We start from the raw sequence: 24,879 nt of genomic DNA, 5'->3' as shown, positions 1-24,879 counted from the left end.
TGACGGTTTGCTTGTTGGCTTCAATCGTGATCCGTAGGCCGTTCTCTTTGAAAATTTGGCATATGCGCTTCTTATATATATATATATATATATATATATATATATATATATATATATATATATATATAAATAAAATAAATACTTGATAATAATAAAAAAATAAAATAAAAAAATAATTATATATATATATATATATATATATATATATATATATATATAAAGGGACAAGCGGTAGGAAATGGATGGATGGATAGATATATATATATATATATATATATATATATATATTTATATATATATATATATATATATATATATATATATATATATATATATATATATATATATATATATATATATATATATATATATATATATATGAATTAAATAAATACTTGACTTTCAGTGAATTCTAGCTATAAATATACCTCCCCTCCCCCCCGGATTCGGAGGTCTCAAGGTTGGCAAGTATGATTCCTAACAGTGACTATATATCTAATAAAATGTATCTCATTAATAATGAATAATTAACATTTCAAATCACGTTGAGGGCCAATAGAAAACCAGCTCAAGTGGCCATCGGGTCGCACTTTGGACACCCCTGACATGACGTGTTCACAGGGTGGATGCTGGAAAGAGAACTACAGTACAAACAAACTACTTCCTGAATGAGAGAACCGTTGCCCAGAAAGAAACCAAAAAAAGGGAAGTGGTGTTTGAGCAACTTAACCCTAGTAACGCTCACATATACACGTCACATGGCCTTGTGTGTTTGTTTGACTAAGGACATCGTGTTTAAGCCTGCTGAGTCATATTTGCTGACGAATTTCAAGTGTCTGGAATGAGGAAGGAGCTAAGACATGATTAGGACTCACATGAAGAGAAAGGACTTGTGGGACTTCATTTATTGGACCATGCCTCGTCTTCCTGGTGGACGTCTCCTATGATGGCCCAGGAGTTTGTGCTGAAACAAAGGACTGAGATACTCGCCGCCGTGTGCAGCAGCGGCTCGTCTGAGCACCTCGAGAGGGTTCTGGACGTCCTCCTGGCCCACGGGGAGCTCTCGTGGGAGGAATACCAGAGCATCCAAGTCCAGGGAAGACCGCTTCACGCCAACGCCAGACACCTGCTGGACATTGTCTACACCAAGGGCTTGGCCATCTGCCAGCTTTTTGTCGCCGCTCTGCAACAGACCATCCCTGAAGGTCCAGGGGCGGGACTTTGCGTCTCTGAAGGCGTCTCGCAGGTGGAAAAAAGCAGAGAAGCCCATCAGACATCCGGTGAAGCTCTTCTCAGTCAAAGACCGAGCCTGGTTGGCAAGTTGCAAGGCTGCGTTGACGGCACGTTAGAAGTCCTGCATGAAACAGGACACTTCACCTTGGAGGACTGCAATGAAGTACGGCTGCCAATACACACCCCCTCTCAGCAGGTACCGCCTGACCTTCAATACATCACACTTTTATATACACTATGGGCTACTAAGATCCAAATACCACATGCTATACAGCGTGTGCAAACTATAAAATTGCGTGTACTATGAGTGGGTGTGTTGCGTGTGATCTACTAAGCATACTTGCCAACCTTGAGACCTCCGAATTCGGGAGATGGGGAGGGGGGGGGGAGGTTTGGTGGTAGCGGGGGTGTATATTGTAGCGTCCCGGAAGAGTTAGTGCTGCAAGGGGTTCTGGGTATTTGTTCTGTTGTGTTTATGTTGTGTTACGGTGCGGATGTTCTACCGAAATGTGTTTGTCATTCTTGTTTGGTGTGGGTTCTGACGGAGGCAGATAATTACATATATCCATATTTGTGTGTTACTTCTTTTAAACCGTAGTCATAGTACAAAACAGCTGGTGTTCTTTATTTGTTATCTTTTGGGTTGTCTGCAAATACTGTGTGCCAACTTTTGAGAATGTCAAGGGGGAGATCTTATCTGCTTTTCGTCTAAAACCAACTTTAGATAATAAACAAAAGGGACCTTGGGTGAGCTGGGAGAAAGGGGGGAGGAGTAATAAATTATTTCTCTTATCTTTCCCTTTGCCCAGCTGTGGAGAAAGGGACAAGAGGGTGGGGGCAAGAGAGACGAAATAAAAGAAGAAGTTTTGCCGTATGAAAAGTTAGACCAATCTAGCTGTGCGAGTGAGCGTTTCTGTACGGGATTTGGTCTCAAGTTTATTTCCAAAGGCTTTGGAAATAAAATTACAAAATACCTATTCTTGTGTCTGGTGGTTCTTCTACTCAGCTTTACTGTCATAAAAGAGCTTGGGAGTGACCAGCAACTTGAATTCCCTGGGAGGAACAACTGGTCCAAATGCAACATTGCACTGCCATATTTATTATTGAAGTGCATTTTTTTTTTTTAACATGCCTCAAAACAGCAGCTTGGAATTTGGAACATGCTCTCCCTGAGAGAGCATGAGGAGGTTGAGGTGGGTTGGGGGGGGTTCAGGCGGGGGTTAGGGAGTAGTGGGGGGTGTATATTGTAGCGTCCCAGAAGAGTTAGTGCTGCAAGGGGTTCTGGGTATTTGTTCTGTTGTGTTTATGTTGTGTTACGGTGCGGATGTTCTCCCAAAATGTGTTTGTCATTCTTGTTTGGTGTGGGTTCACAGTGTGGCGCATATTTGTAGCAGTGTTAAAGTTGTTTATACGACCACCCTCAGTGTGACCTGCATGGCTGTTGATCAAGTATGCCTTGCATTCACTTATGTGTGTGTATAAGCCGCATATATTATGTGACTGGGCCGGCACGCTGTTTGTATGGAGGAAAAGCAGACGTGAAGACAGGTTGTAGAAAACGCTAAAGGCAGTGCCTTTAAGGCACGCCCCCAATATTGTTGTCCGGGGTGAAATCGGGAGAATGGTTGCCCCTGGAGATTTTCGGGAGGGGCACTGAAATTCGGGAGTCTCCCAGGAAAATCGGGAGGGTTGGCAAGTATACTACTAAGACTAAATGGTTAACTAGTGCGGACCGCCCCATTTAAATGACGTTGTTGCGTGTACTACTATACTAGGGTTGTACGGTATACCCGTACTAGTATAGTACCACGATAACGAATCATATACTATACCGCCTCTAAAAATTACCAGTCCCCGCCCTCCTTTTTTAAACAGGCATGACGGCGCGTCGTCGTCACCTCCTGACATTGCTGGTTTTACAAGCAAAGGAGCATGTTCGGCAGCGCACAAATACTGAGTACTTAGAAACAGACAATGTGTGTAGACAGAAAAGGGAGAATGGACACATTTTGGCTTAAAAACGGACAATAAAGGTGGAGCTATAACATTGAAACACCCTCAGGTAGAGGTGCTTTAAGACATGGCTAGCTAGCTAGCGGCTAACGTCCAGCCGCAGTCTGCAGTGTTTTAGCTACTTCTAAATCACTAATTCTGGCCTCCATGGCGACAAATAAAGTAAGTTTCTTACCAGTATCATCCCTGCAGGACGAGGAATAGCTAAACATGATTCACTACACACCGTAGTTCACCGACGCCACGATGTAAACAAAGGGCATTGGTGGATATGCACCTGACATCCACTGTATTGATTGAGACTTTTATTAGTAGATTGCACAGTACAGTACATATTCCGTACAATTGACCACTAAATGGCAACACCCGAATAAGTTTTTCAACTTGTTTAAGTCGGGGTCCACGTTAATTGATTCATGGTATAAATATATACTATCAGTAAATTTGGTATCATGTAATGATACCAAATACAGGAGCGTATCTAGTCGATCCTACCATCATTACATCGATATTTTTTTAGCATCAGAAAATCTTTTATCGTTTAAAAAAAATGTATGTTATGTTTATAAACTCAGGAAATATGTCCCTGTACACATGAGGACTTTGAATATGCCCAATGTATGATCCTGGACCTACTTGGTATCAGATCGATACCCAAATTTGTGGTCTCATCCAAAACTAATGTAAACTCTATGGTCTGGAAAATACGGCACATAAGTCAAATCAGAAAGACAAATAATTTGTTTTGAATTGGAATAAAGACAAGTAAAGCAAATACTTTGGGTGAATGTTTTTGACTGAATCACACAATTTATTAGTACCGTATTTTTCGGAGTATAAGTCGCACCGGAGTATAAGTCGCACCTGCCGAAAATGCATAATCCATCCATCCATCTTCTTCCGCTTATCCGAGGTCGGGTCGCGGGGGCAGCAGCCTAAGCAGGGAAGCCCAGACTTCCCTCTCCCCAGCCACTTCGTCCAGCTCTTCCCGGGGGATCCCGAGGCGTTCCCAGGCCAGCCGGGAGACATAGTCTTCCCAACGTGTCCTGGGTCTTCCCCGTGGCCTCCTACCGGTTGGACGTGCCCTAAACACCTCCCGAGGGAGGCGTTCAGGTGGCATCCTGACCAGATGCCCGAACCACCATGCAAATGCATAATAAAGAAGGAAAAAAACATATATAAGTTGCACTGAAGCCCGGCCAAACTATGAAAAAAACTGCGACTTATAGTCTGAAAAATACGGTAACTGAAGAATGGAATTAGGCCATATAACTTAGGTACTTGCCGTATTTTCTTATCCATGGAGTGACATGTGTAAAGTTCAACTAATGTACTTGACACACAATACATAGATGTTTTCCTTGTTTCTTGTGCTAAAGTGTGTTACTGTACTAATGGACTGTTATGACATCTGACTCAGGCGAGACGTTTACTCGATCTCGTCAGTTCCAAAGGTGAGTTGGCGGCCAACGTGGTGCTTCAGTTCATTGACCAAAAGCAGCAATCTGGCCGCTGTAGCCTCACCCCACCCAAAGGTACAGTATTGTATTCCTATACAGTATTATTGCTCATCAATGAATCAGTACAGTGACTTCATGTTATTATTGAAGAATACTAATGCACATTGAGGCGAGGCTCAATGGAGGCCTTTCCAATAAACACCTTACTTCAGAATTATACTTTATGTTTGTTGAGGAAATGTAAATTATTAGGGCATCCAACATTTTAGACCTTTAATAATAAACATATTGCCAAATCACTAATTTTGATGTCGATCAAAAGGCATGTTCTATGAAACCGATAACTGTCGGGACTTGATTGTTTCTGATCCGCCGCAGAGTTCCTCAAATACCAGAAGAAGCTCTGCAGTTCCGTGTTGGCCCAGTCCAGCTTCCTCAGCACCTATGGCGGCACCAGCCACATGCCGCTGGATGACATCTACACCGAAGGCCAGCTGGAGCTAGCTGCGGACCTCGAGGTTCAAGGAAATTTGGGCCTGGGGGACATTGTTAGTACGGCGGGCATTATAAACGAGGAAGCGGACACGGTTCTAGTATCAGGGGATGCGGGCAGCGGAAAGAGCACTTTACTCCAGAGACTGCACCTGCTCTGGGCTCGGGGCACCGCCCTGTCCGAGTTCCTCTTGTTGTTCCCTTTCAGCTGCCGGAAGCTGAATTCCGAACTCAAGGAGCTATCCGTTCAAGACCTGCTCTTTCGGCACTGCTGCTGGCCTGACCGGGAGCAAGAGGACATCTTCCGCTTCATCTTGGACCACCCCCATGTGGTCATCTTCACGTTCGACGGTCTGGATGAGCTAAAGCAGAGCTTTTCGGACGAGCACAGGCTGTGCTGCCCCACCCAGCCTGCGCCCGTTCACGTCCTGTTGTTCAACCTGCTTCAGGGTTCCCTCATGAAGGGGGTACGAAAGGTGGTAACAAGTCGCTCAGAAGCTGTAGGTCCAATACTGAAGAAATATCTTCGCAAGGAAGTTTTCCTCAAAGGCTTCTCCCCAAACGGTATTGACTGTTTTGTCAAGAAACAACACCACGACCCAGCAGTGGCTGCTAAGGTTCTGGCTTCTATTCAAGCAAACACGTTTTTGCTCGGACTTTGCCACAGTCCGGTCCTCTGCTGGATTGTCTCGCAGTGCCACAAGGAGCTGCTGGGCTGCGGCGATGGAACGCCGCAAACAATAACAGACGTCTACTTGATGATCTTGCAGCACTTTCTCCAGCATCAAAGCTCCCTTAAGACCTCCAAAGGGTCGGGTTGGTTTCAGGAGCATCTCGCCACCGTGTTGCATCTCGGCCAGCTTGCCCTCCAGGGTGTTAAAGCATCTTGTTACGTTTTCTCCAACACAGATCTGGACTCTTGCTGTGTCACAGAAAAGGATATCTGCACCGGCTTCCTCATCCAAAGCAAAGATATGTCCAAGGATCACAGTCATCGATACGAGTTCCTTCACTTGACGGTGCAGTGTTTCTTTGCCGCGTTGTACATTGTTTTATCCAACAATGCTGACCGCTCCACCATCGCTAAACTCTTTGAGCTTCACGTCCTAAGAGAGACGGGCTTCAGCAGCACCTGCTTCACGTCCTGCTTGACCACGGACCAACAACAGACTCCGGGGGAGACGCCAAATCTTCAAATCACGGCCACCTTTGTGTCCGGTCTCCTCTCCCAGAGACACCGACACCTGTGGTCGTTCTGCACCCAGGCTCCACTGATGGACAAAAAAGTGCGACACTTGGAGAGATGTCTCTCCAAAGGCATGCAGAGGCACTTCAAGTCCATCCCACCGCCAGTGGAAGGTGAGAAGAAGAGCATGCATGCCATGCCGGGTTTCGTCTGGCTCATTAAATGCATCTATGAGATGCAGGACAGCAAGATGGCCAAAGAGGTTTTGAGCAAGCTGGATGTGGACCACCTGAAGTTGACCTACTGCAACATCGGACCCGTGGAGTGTACAGCTTTGGCCTACGTGCTCCAACATCTAAGGACTTCTGTGGGCATTCAGTTGGACAACAACTCTGTAGGCGACGTGGGTGTGGAGCAGCTCCTTCCCTGTCTGCACATTTGTAATTCTCTTTAGTAAGTATCCAGCGCCTCCATTGTCCACTATCTTATCAAATGGTGACTTACAGTTCATTTGTATTGTTTCTACCCTTTAAAAGCCTCCGAAATAATAACATCACAGATGAGGGGGTTCGCAAACTGATTGCAAAGGGACTCCAGTGTGACAGCTTTCAGAAGATTGCGTAAGCCTTGACAATATGATACACACTGCAGTGGAACCTTAACGGTCGAAAACACATTTTTACAACAGGAAATATCTCCTTTAAATATTATAGTATTTTTATATTTTTACCTGTGTCAAGAGGTTATGTATTAGCGAGAATTGTCTGTCTGTTAGTTAGTTAGTTAGTTAGTTAGTTGGTTAGTTAGTTAGCAACATCACTTAAAAAGTTGTGGGCAAAGTTTAATGGAACTTTTTGGAAATGTCAGAAATGAGATAATCAACAAGTGAATGCATTTTGGAGGCTATTCAATTTTTTTTTACTAGGTTACCTTACTTTTACGTGATAAGGATGAACTTCTCTGTGTGTTCATGCTAGCGAACCCGCCTACACCCACAGAGAGTGGATGACTGATGAGAGGGTTCACTGCATTTATTCAATTCCGCTGTAGAAAAAAAAAAGCACTGAGATGCTGAGACCGATGCAAAGAGTCCAAACCGTTATGACGCCTGTTTGGAAGTGACAGACGAAGAAAACAAACACGCAGACATTGAAATTTAATTTATCCTTTAAATCAGGGGTCCCCAAACTACGGCCCACCAGCGTCCAAAATCCGGCCCGCGGGACGTCCCAAATTTAAAATATATATATATATATATATATATATATATGTATATATATATATATATATATACATATATACATATATATATATATATATATATATATATATATATATATATATATATATATATATATATATATATATATATATATATATATATATATACATATATATATACATATATATATATATATATATATATATATATATATATATATATATATATATATATATATATATATATATATATATATACAGTATATTTAATTTTATTTTTTTTAATTATCTTTCTTTTCTAATCGATAACGTAACATCAAGTGTGCACTCTTTCAGGCAATTGGTGCGCAAGGAATATATATATATATATATATATATATATATATATATATATATATATATATATATATATATATATATATATATATATACAGTAGTTTGGACACAACTTCTCATTCAATGTGTTTGTCTTTATTTTCAAGAGTGTGCAAAGCAGTAATCAGAGCAAAGGGTGGCTATTTTGAAGAAACTAGAATATAAAACATGTTTTCAGTTATTTCACCTTTTTTTGTTAAGTACATAACTCCACATGTGTTCATTCATAGTTTTGATGTGACAATCTACAATGTAAATAGTCATGAAAATAAAGACAAACACATTGAATGGGAAGGGGTGTCCTATATATATATATATATATATATATATATATATATATATATATATATATATATATATATATATATATATATATATATACATATATATATATATATATATATATATATATATATATATATATATATATATATATATATATATATATATATATAAATATATATGTATATATATATATACATATATATATATAAATATATATATATATATATGTATATATATATATATATATATATATATACAGTATATATATATATATATATATATATATATATATATATATATATATATATATATATATATATATATACATATATATATATATATATATTTATATATATATACAGTATATATATATATATATATATATATATATATATATATATATATATATATTTGTGTATGTATGTATATATGTATACAGCCCGGCCCCCGACCAAATTGTTTTAACCCAATGCAGCCCCCGGGTCAAACAGTTTCGGGACCCCTGTTAGTGACATAGCTCCAACAGTTACGGGAGGATTTTGATTAAACTGTCAGAAATGTCAGACATATAATAAGGAACAAATGGTTAGATTTCAGGGTGATCCGGATCACCGTCTGGATTCAGGATCTTTTCTAAAGGATCCTTTACCTTTGGGACATAGGGCCTGGCGCAGGTCTGCGCTCTCAGAGAGCTTTTCTAGTTCAACAATTGTAAGTATATTAATACATCTCAGAGGTCCCACAATAGTGTTTTGGAAGTGTGTGGCTTCAATGCTAATAAACTATTAGAGGCCGTGTATCACAAACAACAATGTACTGTAACATTGAGACAGGGGGACAGAAACTTCAGCAACACTGGCAAAGCTATGTTCGTTACAGTGTAGGGGTGTAAAGATCATACTTGCCAACCCTCCCAATTTTTCCGGGAGACTCACAAATTTCAGTGCCCCTCCCAAAAATCTTTCGGGGCAACCATTCTCTCGAATTTCTGCCGATTTTCACCCGGACAACAATATTAAGGGCGTGCTGTAATAGCACGGCCTTTAGCGTCCTCTACAACCTGTCGACTCGTCCGCTTTATCACCATACAAACAGCGTGCCGGCCCAGTCACATGTTGTATGCGACTTCTGCATACACACGAAAGTGACTGCAAGACATACTTGATCAACAGCCATACAGGTCATACTGAGGGTGGCCGTATAAACAACTTTAACACTGTTACAAATATGCGCCACACTGTGAACCCACACCAAAAAAGAATGACAAACACATCTCGGGAGAACATCCGCACCGTAACGCAACATAAACACAACAGAACAAATACCCAGAACCCCTTGCATCCCTAACTCCGAATTCGAAGGTCTCAAGGTTGGCAAGTATGGTAACGACTCGATTCAGAATTTGTAGTTGCCAATATGATTCAGGGCCGATTTTTTTAATTTTTTTTACAAGTTACGATCCGAAACAATTAGTGAGTTAAAATCGGGAACTAATTCAGTAACTTTTTCGCAAAACATTCAACCAGCGTGACTGTGAAATAAATACTGGATACTGGACCCTGCAGGCGAAGTTTCCTATAGTCCTGTTATTTCTTGTTAGGCAATTACCGTAGATTACAGCAGTGTCCGGACATGTATTTTCATGCCCATTGATCATGTCATGTATTTCTTTCAGTGCAGCCTCCTCCTTAGTGGAGGGAGATTTACACAACAGTCACAATAATACATTGCAGTTCTCCGGGCAGATAAAAATGGCCTTAAACTTCAGTCAAATATTCCACATTTCCAGAGCAGGAGTTTCAAATCGTCTTACTGTCCGTCCATCATGCTCGTTCCCGAGTCTTGCCCCTGAAGTTGACATTCCTCCATCATATTTTCCAGATATCGAACATTTGCCAACTGTATAACCGGAAGAGTTAGCCTTCCTTTGCTAGCCATGCACCAGACGGCGTCTATGGTCAGCTCCTTTCGTTTTGGCTTGTTGTCGTTTGCGGTCCGAGCGTCTGGTTAGCATAGCATGCTAGCACAGAGAAGTAGTCCGACGTAGTCGGGTCAAAGAGTCTGAAATTTCTGCGCTCTCTCAGATTTCTCGAGGTCGTCTAATAATAACAAATATCTTTCAGAGTATCTCCTTCGAGCTCTGCACAAGTAGGTGAGGAAGGGACGCCCTCTGGGAATCGCCACCTCGGATCTTTTCGTGTAATGTTTACGATCTCTAATTATTTAAAAAATGCTCAAATCAAGTTTATATAAAGTCTGCTGTTCTTAAAGCCAATGTTTTATTTTTTAGTATAAACAAAAATCAAATAATTACCTTTTAAATCCATGTCAGATCGATATATATCTTCTGAAAGGCCAACTAGCCAGGTACAGGTGGATTTTCTTCGATTTTAGGAATAGAAATTGATACATCGATCAATTGTTACATCCCATGGGTGTCAAACTAATTTTAGCTCAAGGGTCGCATGAAGGAAAATCTATTACCACGCGAGCCGGACTGATAAAATCATGGCATAATAACTTAAAAATAAAGACAACTTCGGATTATTTTCTTTGTCTTACTTTGGCCCAAAATAGAACAAGTACATTCTGAAAATGTGCATACTACAAATAATCCTCTTGGCACAACACTTGACGTAAATTAAAAACTTGGTGCAGTTTCAAAAACACCATGAAGATCACAATGAACTTCGACTTTGTCTTAGTGTTTTTACAAAGCCATTAAACTTTAAGCACTTCCTGTTTAGCCTTCTAACGTTGGTAGTTTATTAAAAATGTTTAGAAAAGCAACCGATTGTTTCCACAAACCGCCGCATTGGTGAAATCCGCATACTGCCACAACACATTCATTTATCATCATTCAAATATTACAATTATAATTAAACATGGTGTCAGTTATCAAAATGACACCATAGCGTAGTGATGTGGCTTTAGTGAACAGAGCCTGCCGGGACTTAAGACCTCGTTTTGATTCTTCCACCTTCTCTAGCCTTCGTTCCGTGTCCATATTCTTGTCTTTGTGTTTCTAAGACGTTTCGTAGTGCCTTCTTAGATTATATTATTTAATTAAAGCCACACTTTCTCCACACAAGTTTGCCTTTTACCTCGGACCCCTGTTCTCACCGTCCACCTTCAATTTAGCCATTATTGGGAGGGTGGTTGCTGAAGGTTGCCATCTGCCCTGAATGCTGAAGAATAATGAAGCCGGGGCCCACTTACGGCGCTGTAGTGAGTTCACGGCTACCGTTCCATGATGGGGATTGGAGTATTGGTGCATGCAAAAGAGCAGCAGGCGGCTGTGGCCTGCGGGCCGGTTCTAATCCTAATCAAATATTATCCCGTGGGCCATAGATCATTCATTCGCGGGCCTTGACTTTGACACCTAGGTTACATCCCTATTACACTCATGCTAGGGTAGCCTAGGGGTACAGCCCTTGTCTCCAAAACAGGTGAGGCCAAAACTCTTCATATCTGTGGGGAAAGCCGACACCTGCCGAGTCATCGCTCCACAATTTGTGAAGTGGCACAATGAAATAGCCAATGAAAAAGCTAAAAAAAAAACAGTATTTGGGCTACTTTGTTGACTCTGTACTCAACCATAGCTCACTCAATAGATTTCAAATACTGCGTTCACACCATCTCCATATTTGTTTCCACGGTATTTTATTGTTTTAGGTCGGGATTTATCCATCAAAATAACCCCAAAAACCATAATCGATCTCTCGTCTCGTATGTCCTCGACTGTATTTCCTATTTTTCCAGTAGTTGCTACGGTGGTTGCTATCTTTCTTAGTTTTTCCGATTGGATCACGTTTGTTCACGCGAGATTTAGGGCTTGGAGGACCAGAGTCTGGCTCGGTGGTGGGACACAATCGTTAAAAACAGACAATCTTTATGTGGATCCTGCTTTAAGAAATACAAAATTATTAAACTTGCAACTCCCTCGTCTATAGCTGACTATAGCAGTTGGCCCGAGCTCGGGGGCCAGCAACCCACGGCTCTAGAGCCGCATGTGACTCTTTGGCGCCACCCTAGTGGCTCCCTGGACCTCTTTCAGGGATGTGTCAAAATGGAAAAACACGAAGAACATTTTTTAAATTTTTTAAAAATATATCTTCTGTAGGAGAAAAAATTGAGACAACCTTCCTAATTGTTAGAAATCCCACTGTTTACGTTATACATGCTTCACTGATGAGAGGATTTGGCAAGCAGCGTTTTGTCCTACTAATTTCAGCGATCCTTGAACTCATAGAAATTTGTTTACATGTACAACTTTCTCCGATACTGCCAGAAAAAGACGGGTTTTATGCCACTCCTTCTTTGTCTCATTTTGTTCACCAAACGTTTTATACTGTGCGTGAATGCACAAAGGTGATCTTTGTTGATTTTATTGATTTGCTGGAGTGCTTATCAGGCATATTTGGTCAATCCATTACTGCAAGCTAATCGATGCTAACATGCTAGCTGTATGTACTTATTGCAACATTATGCCTCGTTTGTAGGTACATTTGAGCTCATTTAATTTCCTTTACTTATGTCCTCTGTGTATTTAATTTATATCTATATGTAAGATTGGCTGCATTTGTCATAGCTGTTTGTGTGCCATGTTGTTCCAGACCACAGGAAATGTTACCCAGCTTACAAAGATTGCAATGAATCCATTAGAAGACTTAAACTTGGCCACACACATCTATGCCTTTGGCCATTCTGAGCCAGTAATTTCCAGAAATTCCACTTTACTAATGATTTCCAACGTTGCAAAAATGTGTAAAGTAAAAATTAAAATACAACATTTCTGTCAATGAAGATTTGCGTCAGCCTTTGATAGTAGGCTAATATAGCTAACATAGACACTTACATCATGTGTTGTCTTCATTATAAGGCTTTTAATTTTTTGCGGCTCCAGACAGATTTTTTTTTTTTTTTTTTTTTTGCTCCAGTAATGGCTTTTTCAACAATTTGGGTTGCCGACCCCTGCCCGAGCTCATCTAGCTAGGGCACGGGTTTCCTTCACGCATAATGAAAAGACGCAACTTCAAAATCGACTAGTGCCTCCTCTCTCAAAAAATTAGTAAACCGGCGAAGGAAATGAAGTATTTTTCTCATTTGCACAATTAGGAACTCTTTACCTTTGATACAGTGACGTGCGGTGAGGTTGATGGCTGGTGAGGCATTGACTTCATCACAGTCAGATTTACAAACATATGAACCCTAAAGAGTATCTTATTCACCATTTGATTGGCAGCAGTTAACGGGTTATGTTTAAAAGCTCATACCAGCATTCTTCCCTGCTTGGCACTCAGCATCAAGGGTTGGAATTGGGGGTTAAATCACCAAAAATGATTCCCAGGCGCGGCGCCGCTGCTGCCCACTGCTCCCCTCACCTCCCAGGGGGTGATCAAGGGGATGGGTCAAATGCAGAGGACAAATTTCATTACACCTAGTGTGTGTGTGACAATCATTGGTACTTTAACTTAACTTTAACTTTACACATACAAACTGTAGCACACAAAAAAGCACATTTAATAAAAAAAACGTTATTATGGTCTTACCTTTACTTAGAAATTAAGTCCATGCGCCGCAACTAAAGCCCTCACTTAAACTTTCCACGTGCAAGATTGAATCTATTTAAAAAAGTGTAACCGAGGGTTTATAAATGTCGCCTATACTGTATGAAACTACAAAATAACAAACACGGAGGCTCCAGTTTACACGAGGACCACTTTATTTATCTTCTTTCAAAAACCTCCGCAACGTGACATCACTTCCGGTCTTAGCGCCTTCAAAATAAGAGCTCAAGGCATGTACTGTATAACAGTGCATAACAGGAACTTAACATCACAAAGAGGAAAGCCCATGAAAATAGGTTACAAAAGTTATTTAATAAGAAGCCAAAAAGTGCAAAAACAATAATGTTCGTGTTGGAGGAGTTGTGAATTAGGTACACCTGCAGTCTGCAGGTGTATCTAATGTTGTGTCCCTGCAGTCATTCACAACTCCTCCAACACCAACATTATTGTTTTTGCACTTTTTGGCTTCTTATGAAATAATTTTTTTAAATAGATTCAATCTTGCACGTGGAAAGTTTAAGTGTGGGCTTTAGTTGATATAACAATTCTACGGCGGGGGTGCAGGAGGCGAGCCTCACACAGTGCGTCTTTTGCAGCCGTTTTATGATCGCTCAGCACAAGAAACACGTTACACACATACAGTTGTTGACAAAATACACTGTACATTATATACCTCAGCTAACTAAACTATGGAAATGTATAATATAGTTCATAGAGCAATACAGTCTCACTGCACAGCAGGCCGGCAGTTAGCCGAGTCATTGCGCAATCCATGTTGCGGCACTGAGTGACGTGCCTCAACTGGCTGCTTCTCAGTATTTGAACGGCAAATGTGAAAATTCAGCGATTTTGAATAAAAACAATGTAAAACTGGTGAAGTTAAATGGAAAATAACTTTATAGTATAATCACTGGATACATATAACAATTTAATTCTTTTTTTCTTTTTACATTTTCTTTCTTTCCATGATGGCAGGTGAGGCGGGGCCTCACCTGCCTCTAGTGACTGCACGTCACTGCTTTGATATATTGCCCCTTGCGAGACTAGCTCGCGCTATAGCAACCAACGATCAACTCTTGCCTCTTGCACCTCGCTGTAAACGAGACTGAAACATGCGAGTCTTTTTGTTGCACAAAAGCCAAAGAACAAGCAAACGGTGCAAAGATATAATCCTATAAATAAGCCACTTACCCGAAAACTGTGGCCTGCTTCCAAATTGGATTGTTGAGGTTCCACTGTATTGTGATTTACCCATTGGCATTTGTTATGTGTTACATTGTTCCAGTCATCGCTCTGTTTCTCTTCAGGCTCTTCAACAACAAGCTAACCGACGCTTGTACGGAACACTTTTCTCACCTTTTGAGGACCAAGCAGAATTTCCTCTCTTTGAGGTCAGCGTCATTGTTTCCAGTTTGTGTCAGTAACGGCAACCATGTCCTTGTTAAATCTACCTCTGTGTGTCAGGCTTGGCAACAACAACATCACATCGGAGGGAGCGAAACAGCTGGCGAAGGGGCTGGAATTCAACCATTCGCTGAGATTTTTAGGGTAAGAAAGAGGTCTTACAAAACCCAAAACCAGTGAAGTTGGCACGTTGTGTAATTTGTAAATAAAAGCAGAATACAATGATGTGCAAATCCTTTTTAATAGACTGCAAAGACAAGATATTTAATGTTCAAACTGAGAAGCTTAATTTTATTTTTGCAAATAATCATTAACTTAGAATTTAATGGCAGCAACACAGTGCAAAAAAAGTTGGCACAGGGGCATTTTTGCCACTGTGTTACATGGCCTTTCCTTTTAACAACACTCAGTAAACATCTGGGAACTGAGGAGACCAATTTTTGAAGCTTTTCAGGTGGAATTCTTTCCCATTCTTGCTTGATGTACAGCTTAAGTTGTTCAACAGTCCGGGGGTCTCTGTTGTGGTATTTTGGGAGACAGGTCTGGACTACAGGCAGTCTAGTACCCGCACTCTTTTACTATGAAGCCACGCTGTTGTATTGTCTTGCTGAAATAAGCAGGGGTGTCCATGATAACTTTGCTTGGATGGCAACATATGTTGCTCCAAACCATGTACCTTTCAGCATTAATGGTGCCTTCACAGATGTGTAAGTTACCCATGCCTTGGGCACTAATACCAGGGGCGCCGAAAAGGGGGGGGTAAAGGAGACGGATTCTAGGGACCCATGATGGAGGGGGGCCCAGAGAGGCCCCTAATGATGATGAAATTATAATACAGAAAAAAGAATGACACTGTGTTGGGGGCCCTGTAAAGATTATTTTCATGGGGCCCAAAATCCCTAGCGGCGCCCCTGACTAATACACCCCCATACCAACACAGATGCTTGCTTTTCAACTTTGCGCCTATAACAATCCGGATGGTTCTTTTCCTCTTTGTTCCGGAGGACACGACGTCCAGTTTCCAAAAACAATTTGAAATATGGACTCGTCAGACCACAGAACACTTTTACACTTTGCATCAGTCTATCTTAGATGAGCCCGGGCCCAGCGAAGCCGACGGCGTTTCTGGGTGTTGTTGATAAATGGCTTTTGCTTTGCATAGTATAGTTTTAACATGTTGCAGGCATCAAATTCCAAATGAGGTAATATTTGCAAAAAATAACAACATTTTCCAGTTCGAACGTTAAGTATTTTGTCTTTGCAGTCTATTCAATTGAATAAAAAATCATTGTATTCTGTTTTTATTTACGATTCACACAACGTGCCAACTTCACTGGTTTTGGGGTTTGTATTTGTACAACACAGAAATGTATTACATGTTTATTTTTGTCCAGTCTGTGGGGCAATAAAGTTGGCGATGCAGGTGCAGAAGCCATTGCCGGCGCCCTGGAAGGCAGCAAAACTCTAACATGGCTGAGGTAATATTTCCTGCATAACATATTGCACAGCTCAGAAGCAACAGAACCTATGTTGTAATAGCAGTAATTACCAAACTGTCACTGACAAGTTCATTGCAAACAAGTAGAACAAGTGCTGTGCATGATGGAAAATAAACAAGAACCATTTTCCTAAACCCATAGCTGGCATTATGTTAATGCTAATTAGAGACCCCAACAGTCTTTTGCTTTGCTAGACCATGCACCTGCCGTCTTTAGAAGAATATGTGGTTAATTACTTAAAGGTATTCATTGATCCTCCTTCTGCAAAAATTGCTTATGTACCCTGTGAGTCTTTTTATTCCAAATGAAGTCTAAAACCTGACTATCTAACCTATGGAAGAAGGACTGAGAAAAAGCGGTATACACTGAAACAAATTGGAAAATTGTGGAAGTACATTCATTTTATCGGAGTTGACATGTACCAGTTCTTGAAATGTCAACGTGGGCCAAAAATGGTATCTCAATTTTCAATTATGATAAAGTTATGATATTTTTTTCCACATTGATTGTGTGTTTGCATGTTTGTAACAGTATTGAATTTCTGATGTATTTTATGCTCACAAAAAAGATGAGTTTCAACCAGACGCCTTTAAATTTTGCATCGATTGTGCGTTAATGTGCAAAATATTGAATTTCTGATGTATTTTTTGCTCACAAAAAAGGCGACAGTTCCAACCGGATCCCCTTTAAATTTTGCGTGTTTGTACCAGTAATTGCAATTTCAACGCAGGCCGAAAATGGTATCTCAATCTTAAATTTTGATAAAGTTATGATATTTTTTTCCACATCGATTGTGCGTTTATGTGCAAAATATAGAATTTCTGATGTATTTTATGCGCACAAAACAGGTGACAGTTCCAACCGGATCGCCTTTAAATTTTGCGTGTTTGTACCAGTAATTGCAATTTCAACGCAGGCCGAAAATGGTATCTCAATCTTAAATTTTGCTAAAGTTATGATATTTTTTTCCACAACGATTGTGCGTTTATGTGCAAAATAGTGAATTTCTGATGTATTTTATGCGCACAAAAAAGGAGACAGTTCCAACCGGATCGCCTTTAAATTTTGCGTGTTTGTACCAGTTCTTGTAATTTCAACGCGGGCCAAAAATGGTATCTGAATCTTCAATTTTGATAAAGTTATGATATTTTTTTCAACAGCGATTGTGCGTTTATGTGCAAAAATAGTGAATTTCTGATGTATTTTATGCGCACAAAAAAGGCGACAGTTCCAACCGGATCGCCTTTAAATTTTGCGTGTTTGTACCAGTTCTTGAAATTTCAACGCGGGCCAAAAATGGTATCACAATCTTAAATTTTGCTAAAGTTATGATATTTTTTTCCACAGGGATTGTGCATTTATGTGCAAAAATAGTGAATTTCTGATGTATTTTATGCGCACAAAAAAGGCGACAGTTCCAACCGGATCGCCTTTAAATTTAGCGTGTTTGTACCAGTAATTGAAATGTCAACGCAGGCCAAAAATGGTATCTCAATCTTAAATTTTGATAAAGTTATGATATTTGTTTCCACATCAATTGTGCGTTTATGTGCAAAATATTGAATTTCGGATGTATTTTATGCGCACAAAAAAGGCGACAGTTCCAACCGAATTCTCTTCAAAATTTTGCGTGTTTGTACCAGTTCTTGAAATTTCAACGCGGGCCAAAAATGGTATCCCAATCTTCAATTTTGAAAAAGTTATGATATTTTTTTTCCACATCGATTGTGCGTTTATGTGCAAAATATTGAATTTCTGATGTATTTTATGCGCACAACAAAGGCGACAGTTCCAACCGGATCCCCTTTAAATTTTGCATCGATTGTGCTTTAATGTGCAAAACATTGAATTTCTGATGTGTTTTATGCGCACAAAACAGGCGACAGTTCCAACCGGATCGCCTTTCAATTTTGCGTGTTTGTACCAGTACTTGAAATGTCAACGCGGGCCAAAAATGGTATCTCAATCTTCAATTTTAAAAAAGTTAAGCTTTTTCTTTCCACATCAATGTGCAAATTATTGAATTTCTGATGTATTTTATGCGCACAAAAAAGGCGACAGTTCCAACCGGATCGCCTTTAAATTTAGCATGTTTGTACCAGTAATTGAAATGTCAACGCAGGCCAAAAATGGTATCTCAATCTTAAATTTTGATAAAGTTATGATATTTGTTTCCACATCAATTGTGCGTTTATGTGCAAAATATTGAATTTCTGATGTATTTTATGCGCACAAAACAGGTGACAGTTCCAACCGGATCGCCTTTAAATTTAGCATGTTTGTACCAGTAATTGAAATGTCAACGCAGGCCGAAAATGGTATCTGACTTTTCAAATTTGATAAAGTTATGATATTTTTTTCCACAACGATTGTGCGTTTATGTGCAAAATAGTGAATTTCTGATGTATTTTATGCGCACAAAACAGGTGACAGTTCCAACCGGATCGCCTTTAAATTTTGCGTGTTTGTACCAGTTCTTGAAATTTCAACGCGGGCCAAAAATGGTATCACAATCTTAAATTTTGCTAAAGTTATGATATTTTTTTCCACAGGGATTGTGCATTTATGTGCAAAAATAGTGAATTTCTGATGTATTTTATGCGCACAAAAAAGGCGACAGTTCCAACCGGATCGCCTTTAAATTTAGCATGTTTGTACCAGTAATGGAAATGTCAACGCAGGCCAAAAATGGTATCCCAATTTTAAATTTTGATAAAGTTATGGTATTTTTTTTCCACATCGATTGTGCGTTTATGTGCAAAATATTGAATTTCTGATGTATTTTATGCGCACAAAAAAGGCGACAGTTCCAACCGGATCGCCTTTAAATTTAGCATGTTTGTACCAGTAATTGAAATGTCAACGCAGGCCAAAAATGGTATCTGACTTTTCAAATTTGATAAAGTTATGATATTTTTTTCCACAACGATTGTGCATTTATGTGCAAAATAGTGAATTTCTGATGTATTTTTTGCTCACAAAAAAGGAGACAGTTCCAACCGGATCGCCTTTAAATTTTGCGTGTTTGTACCAGTAATTGAAATGTCAACGCAGGCCAAAAATGATATCTGACTCTACAAATTTGATAAAGTTATGATATTTTTTCCACAACGATTGTGCGTTTATATGCAAAATAGTGCATTTCTGATGTATTTTATGCGCACAAAACAGGCAACAGTTCCAATCGGATCGCCTTTAAATTTAGCATGTTTGTACCAGTAATTGAAATGTCAACGCAGGCCAAAAATGGTATCTCAATCTTAAATTTTGATAAAGTTATGATATTTTTTTCCACATCGATTGTGCGTTTATGTGCAAAATAGTGAATTTCTGATGTATTTTTATGCGCACAAAACAGGCAACAGTTCCAACCAGATTGCCTTTAAATTTTTCGTGTTTGTACCAGTACTTGAAATTTCAACGTGGGTCAAAAATGGCGTCCCAATCCTCAATTGTGATAAAGTTATGACATTTTTTTCCCCACATGTCAATCAAAAGACTGCTCTTGGTGAATATGACTGTTGTATGTACTGTAGCTTGGTGGGCAATGGCGTGGGGAGTGCTGGAGCGCGTGCCTTGGCTAAAATGATCAAGAGTGACACGTCGCTGGAGGAGCTCTGGTAAGTGAGCCTCGCTCACTTCCTTGCACAAGCGCTCGCCATGTTGCTTCACCCCGTCTTCCTCTTATTGTATTCCCTGCACAAGGTTGACAGAAAACTGCATCACCAGACACGGAGTAGAGTGTTTGCTTGAAGCCCTGGAACACAACACGCATGTCAAGTCAGTGTGGTGAGTGTAGTTACACGTCTTTTACGTGTGCTGGCGCTAATACATGTGTGATGTTCCATTGCAGGTTGAGAAACAACAATCTGAGTGTGGAGGAAGTGGAAGAGATGACACAACGTGAATCAAGACTGATCTTCTGACTTTTAAACATTTTTTATTTATTGGAAATTGGCCGTTGGTTCTATTGGGACAGTCCCTTTTTGCAGGAAGGATTCCTCTCATATTCTTCTTTTACAAGGCTGTCTAAATAAAGAGAGGTGACTAGAATTGAAGACTAATAATTGTTTCTACACAAAGACGTGCAAGCAAAAGCGATACCAGCGCTGGAAAAAGCGCTGAGCTGTCTAAAGTCCATATCGCCTTCTCTGAAAATAGTCGCTCTCCACATATGCTTTTGTCCGTGTCGCTGCCGAGATCGAAACCGAAAGTTAACTGGGCGTGTGTGTGCACACATTCTTGTCCACTCACTCTCCACACCCGGTACATCCTAACACAAATAAAACCAGAGGGGTTAATAAGTGTGTGAGCCATACTTGCCAACCTTGAGACCTCCGATTTCGGGAGGTGGGGGGCGGGGGGCGTGGTCAGGGGTGAGGCGGGGTGTGGTTGGGCGGGGGGCGTGGTTGGGGGCGTGGCTAAAAGGGGAGGAGTATATTTACAGCTAGAATTCACCAGAGGTGTGGACTCGAGTCACATGACTTGGACTCGAGTCAGACTCGAGTCATGAATTTGATGACTTTAGACTCGACTTGACAAAATGTGAAGAGACTTGCAACTCGACTTAGACTTTAACATCAATGACTTGTGATTTCACTTGGACTTGAGCCTTTTGACTTGACATGACTTGACATGAAATCCCCAAAATCCAAAGCTTAAAAAGTTATTTGGGAGCGCTCCGTATTTTTCATTTTCTTCATCTGTCTATCAGCGTGTTGTTCCTGTCAGCTGGTGTGCTGTCAGTACAACAGCCAATCAAATTAGATATACGTTGTTTTCATCACACAGCATTCATCCAATCAAATTGCAGGACAACCAATGAACTAGAGTTGTCCAACAACGTGCCAGTGATAAACAATTATGTTAAATTTGGTTTCGTTCGGGTATAAAAACTACGAGTTGGTCAACAAAAAACGAATTGCGGTATGCAAATCACGCAGTTCGAATATTACAGACGGAGACGCAACAACTTCCAACTTCGTTCGACATTTGAAGTTGCACAAAGAAGGGTAAGTTCTGAATGTAAGATAACGTTTATTGGCTAAGTAACGTGACTTGTATTTGCTGTGTAGTTAAATCAGTGAGGCTGCAAACTCACTGCTAACGTTATAACCATAGACATCTTATAAGTAGACGCAGCATCGAGCGCTACTGCCTACTGGCGCAGACGAGGCGCGTGGCCGCCATCTTGGAGTGGTGATCCGCTCCACTCAGTGCAATTAATTTGGCAGGAGCAATGAACTGTCAGCGCATTTAATTCATTTTACCTCACTGAATACCACTGATTTTCACCCCCTTTTTTGTCATACGTGTAGCTATGATAACAGACACATGTTTTGGCGTGTTTTATTATTCATAGTTTGCTTAACAGTACCGGTAATATACTATTCTTATACACTATAAATGACCAGACGTCCGAGATCAAAACTGGGAATATAATCCCAGAGAAGAGGGAAAAAAACGGTAATCTATTTTTAAATTGAAGAAACAATATGATTAGGTTATATATACATGCGTATATCCTACATAAACAATGTATGAATATATTAGATATCTATATATCTTAGGGACCTATAGACTGTATCTCTGTTGCTTCAGCAGCAGAGAGTTTATTCTGTCTTGACACTTTGTATTGATATTTTCTATTACATTCTTCCCTTAAATGATAATGTTTGCAGTGATTGTTTTATATGTATTATTTTATGAAAGTCGCTTTGGATAAAAGCGTCTGCCAAATACTTAAACATATATAAACACCTGAAAGTCTTCATATCAGCTAAAACCACCAATCTGTTTCACTGGATTCAGAATAAAACCAAATTCTGTTCAACCCAACAATGTTAGTATTTGAATATTGTTACTTGAAGACTGATTCCTGGTTACAATTATACTGTTAAGAAAGTATTGTCTTATACTTTGACTAAAATGAGAATGCATCATAATCAGTGGCGGCTGGTGAATTTTGTTTTAGGTGGGGCTGAAAGTTTGTAAACCAAACCCCTGTAGGGGCGTCATCCTCCCCCAGAAGATTTATTTGTGATTTTCACATACAAATATTGAAGATCTTTGATCCTTCTCAACTCTGTGGTAATATTATTTTCATAAAATACAACCAATAGTACGTTAATGTTAAATCTCACTTGTGAAAAGTAATCCCCCGATTCCTATTTTCAACAGTCCGCTCATTTGAGCAGGAAAACGCTGAACACCACCATCTTTGTTTTCTACCTGTCATCTGTCAGTTTAGGCTGCTCGCCGGCTCATCACCACTTCAAGATGGCGGCCAAATTGCTCACGTCACAGCAACCAATGCTGCGTCTACTTATAAGATGTCTATGGTTATAACGTCATTGCAAACACGGCAATCTGTTGCGTCCACTGCAGTTTGCTACCTTATTCATACTTTTTGTCAAGTGATTTTTTTTTAAGCAGGGTTTCATGAGGTACCTATACATAACGTTACATTAGTCAATGTATCACACACAGTAACGTAACGTTAGACGGCAGTCAGCAGCACCGCGTATTTTAGCCACCTACAAAAAGACAAACATAGTCAAATAAAGGTCAGTTAAAATGTATACTATATTAAGAATATGTGTACATATTGCATAGGGTCCTGACATCTAAAAAGTACAACTCTGTTCATTGTTATGTTCATATATTTGTTATGTTTTTCATGTGTACGCACACATAAACACACATACAGTATGAGATGAGATCAATGAGATAAGGTAAGAACAGGATAGAAACTGCTGTGGAACTAGTTACAATGCAATATGCCATGGAAATACAATGTTAACACTTTTGTGCAAATAAGTACAGTTGCACTTGTTTTTTTTTCAAATGTGTTTATTCTGTAAAGGAATGAGTTACATGTTTAAAATGACTGGTTAATAGTGCTATTTTGAAGTGCAATGTCAGCACTATCTTTTTCCCTGCAATTTCAAATGCACTTGTTTTAATAAATAAATACAGCGTTTTAAAAGCATACACAATCTGTGTAAATATATTAGTCTGTGGTTAAATGACTTGAAAGGACTCGAAACTCAAAATGCAGGACTTGGGACTTGACTTGAGACTTTCCAGTCTTGACTTTGGACTTGACTCGGACTTGCCCTGTCTTGACTCGGGACTTGACTCGAGACTTGAGGGTAAAGACTTGAGACTTACTTGTGACTTGCAAAGCAATGACTTGGTCCCACCTCTGGAATTCACTAACTGGAGTATTTCATTCATATATGTATATATATATATATATATATATATATATGTATGAAATACTTGACTTTCAGTGAATTCTAGCTATATATATATTTATTTATTTTATTATATATATAAATAAAAGAAATACTTGAATTTCAGTGTTCATTTATTTACACATATACAGACACATAACACTCATCTACTCATTGTTGTACTTGAAAATACAATGCAATACAATTCCTGGGCAATGGCACCTATCAAATACACAATAATGAAAACACAGTTGTTCTACTAACTGTACTGTGTGTTATGAGAGTAGAGTATGTGTGTGTGTGGCCCTTTAATAGGTGACAGCATGTGAGGTGAGTGACGTCAGTGAGTGTGTGGGCGAGAGAAGAGAGGGAGCGTAGCGTGAGTGCGGGGAGGGACTAGTTGGTTTTGTGTTGGATTGGCTGTGTGCAAGCAATCAATAAAGCAAGATTTGCAACTAATTGCTGGACTCATCATTCACCCTAAAGTCGTCCGCTGTGGAGACCCACTGCCGGGTAAGGTGAAAGGTGTTGCCCCGAGCATACATTGGCCCTGGAGAAGTGTCTCCCCTGCGCTCTTAGACTATGGTCTCGTTCTTCTGCTTCGTCTCCTTGTGTGCGCACACTGGACTCAGGTCCGCATGGAGCTGGAGGGGGCGTGGCCTCCAGCTCCGGCTGAATTCCGGGAGATTTTCGGGAGAAAATTTCTTCCGGGAGGTTTTCGGGAGAGGTGCTGAATTTCGGGAGTCTCCCGGAAAAAGAGTTGGCAAGTATGGTGTGAGCGTAAAGAGAAAGAAACAGGTTGATACCATTGTGTTTATCATCTTCGAACAAAACGAAAGCAGAAGCTAGTAACTTCTAAGACAGACCTGGGCAAAATACAGCCCATGATTTACTATCCGGCCC

General features: G+C 40.0%; 1 protein-coding gene across 2 annotated transcripts; it reads left to right on the top strand.

Annotated features, from left to right (window-relative positions):
* Positions 1 to 644: 644 nt before the first annotated feature.
* On the top strand, positions 645 to 21,067 carry nod2 (nucleotide-binding oligomerization domain containing 2). Of its 2 annotated transcripts, XM_061964555.2 has the most exons (11): positions 645 to 1,429; positions 4,667 to 4,781; positions 5,085 to 6,014; positions 6,108 to 6,837; positions 6,921 to 7,004; positions 15,143 to 15,226; positions 15,300 to 15,383; positions 16,634 to 16,717; positions 20,275 to 20,358; positions 20,444 to 20,527; positions 20,592 to 21,067. In XM_061964555.2, exons 1-11 carry the CDS (start codon positions 944 to 946, stop codon positions 20,662 to 20,664), a joined length of 2,838 nt encoding a protein of 945 aa, XP_061820539.2. In that variant the 5' UTR covers positions 645 to 943; the 3' UTR covers positions 20,665 to 21,067. The 2 variants fall into 2 exon arrangements, with proteins under 2 accessions (XP_061820539.2, XP_061820538.2); XM_061964554.2 differs by having other exon boundaries at positions 5,085 to 6,837.
* Positions 21,068 to 24,879: the final 3,812 nt, after the last annotated feature.

Source organism: Nerophis lumbriciformis, linkage group LG06 (genome assembly GCF_033978685.3).
Source record: "Nerophis lumbriciformis linkage group LG06, RoL_Nlum_v2.1, whole genome shotgun sequence".
In the NCBI taxonomy this organism is placed as follows: Eukaryota; Metazoa; Chordata; class Actinopteri; order Syngnathiformes; family Syngnathidae; genus Nerophis; species Nerophis lumbriciformis.
Note: the sequence above shows the minus strand (reverse complement) of the source record. Positions and strands in the feature narration are given on the sequence as shown.

What these genes read in the sequence shown, in the direction of transcription:
- nod2 (XM_061964554.2), top strand. Translation starts at nt 944, where the DNA reads ATGATGGCCCAGGAGTTTGTGCTGAAACAAAGGACTGAGATACTCGCC. An exon ending in GACAGCTTTCAGAAGATTGC is followed by an intron (nt 7,005 to 15,142) that starts GTAAGCCTTGAC and finishes GTTTCTCTTCAG; the next exon opens with GCTCTTCAACAACAAGCTAA. An exon ending in ACGTCGCTGGAGGAGCTCTG is followed by an intron (nt 20,359 to 20,443) that starts GTAAGTGAGCCT and finishes TCCCTGCACAAG; the next exon opens with GTTGACAGAAAACTGCATCA.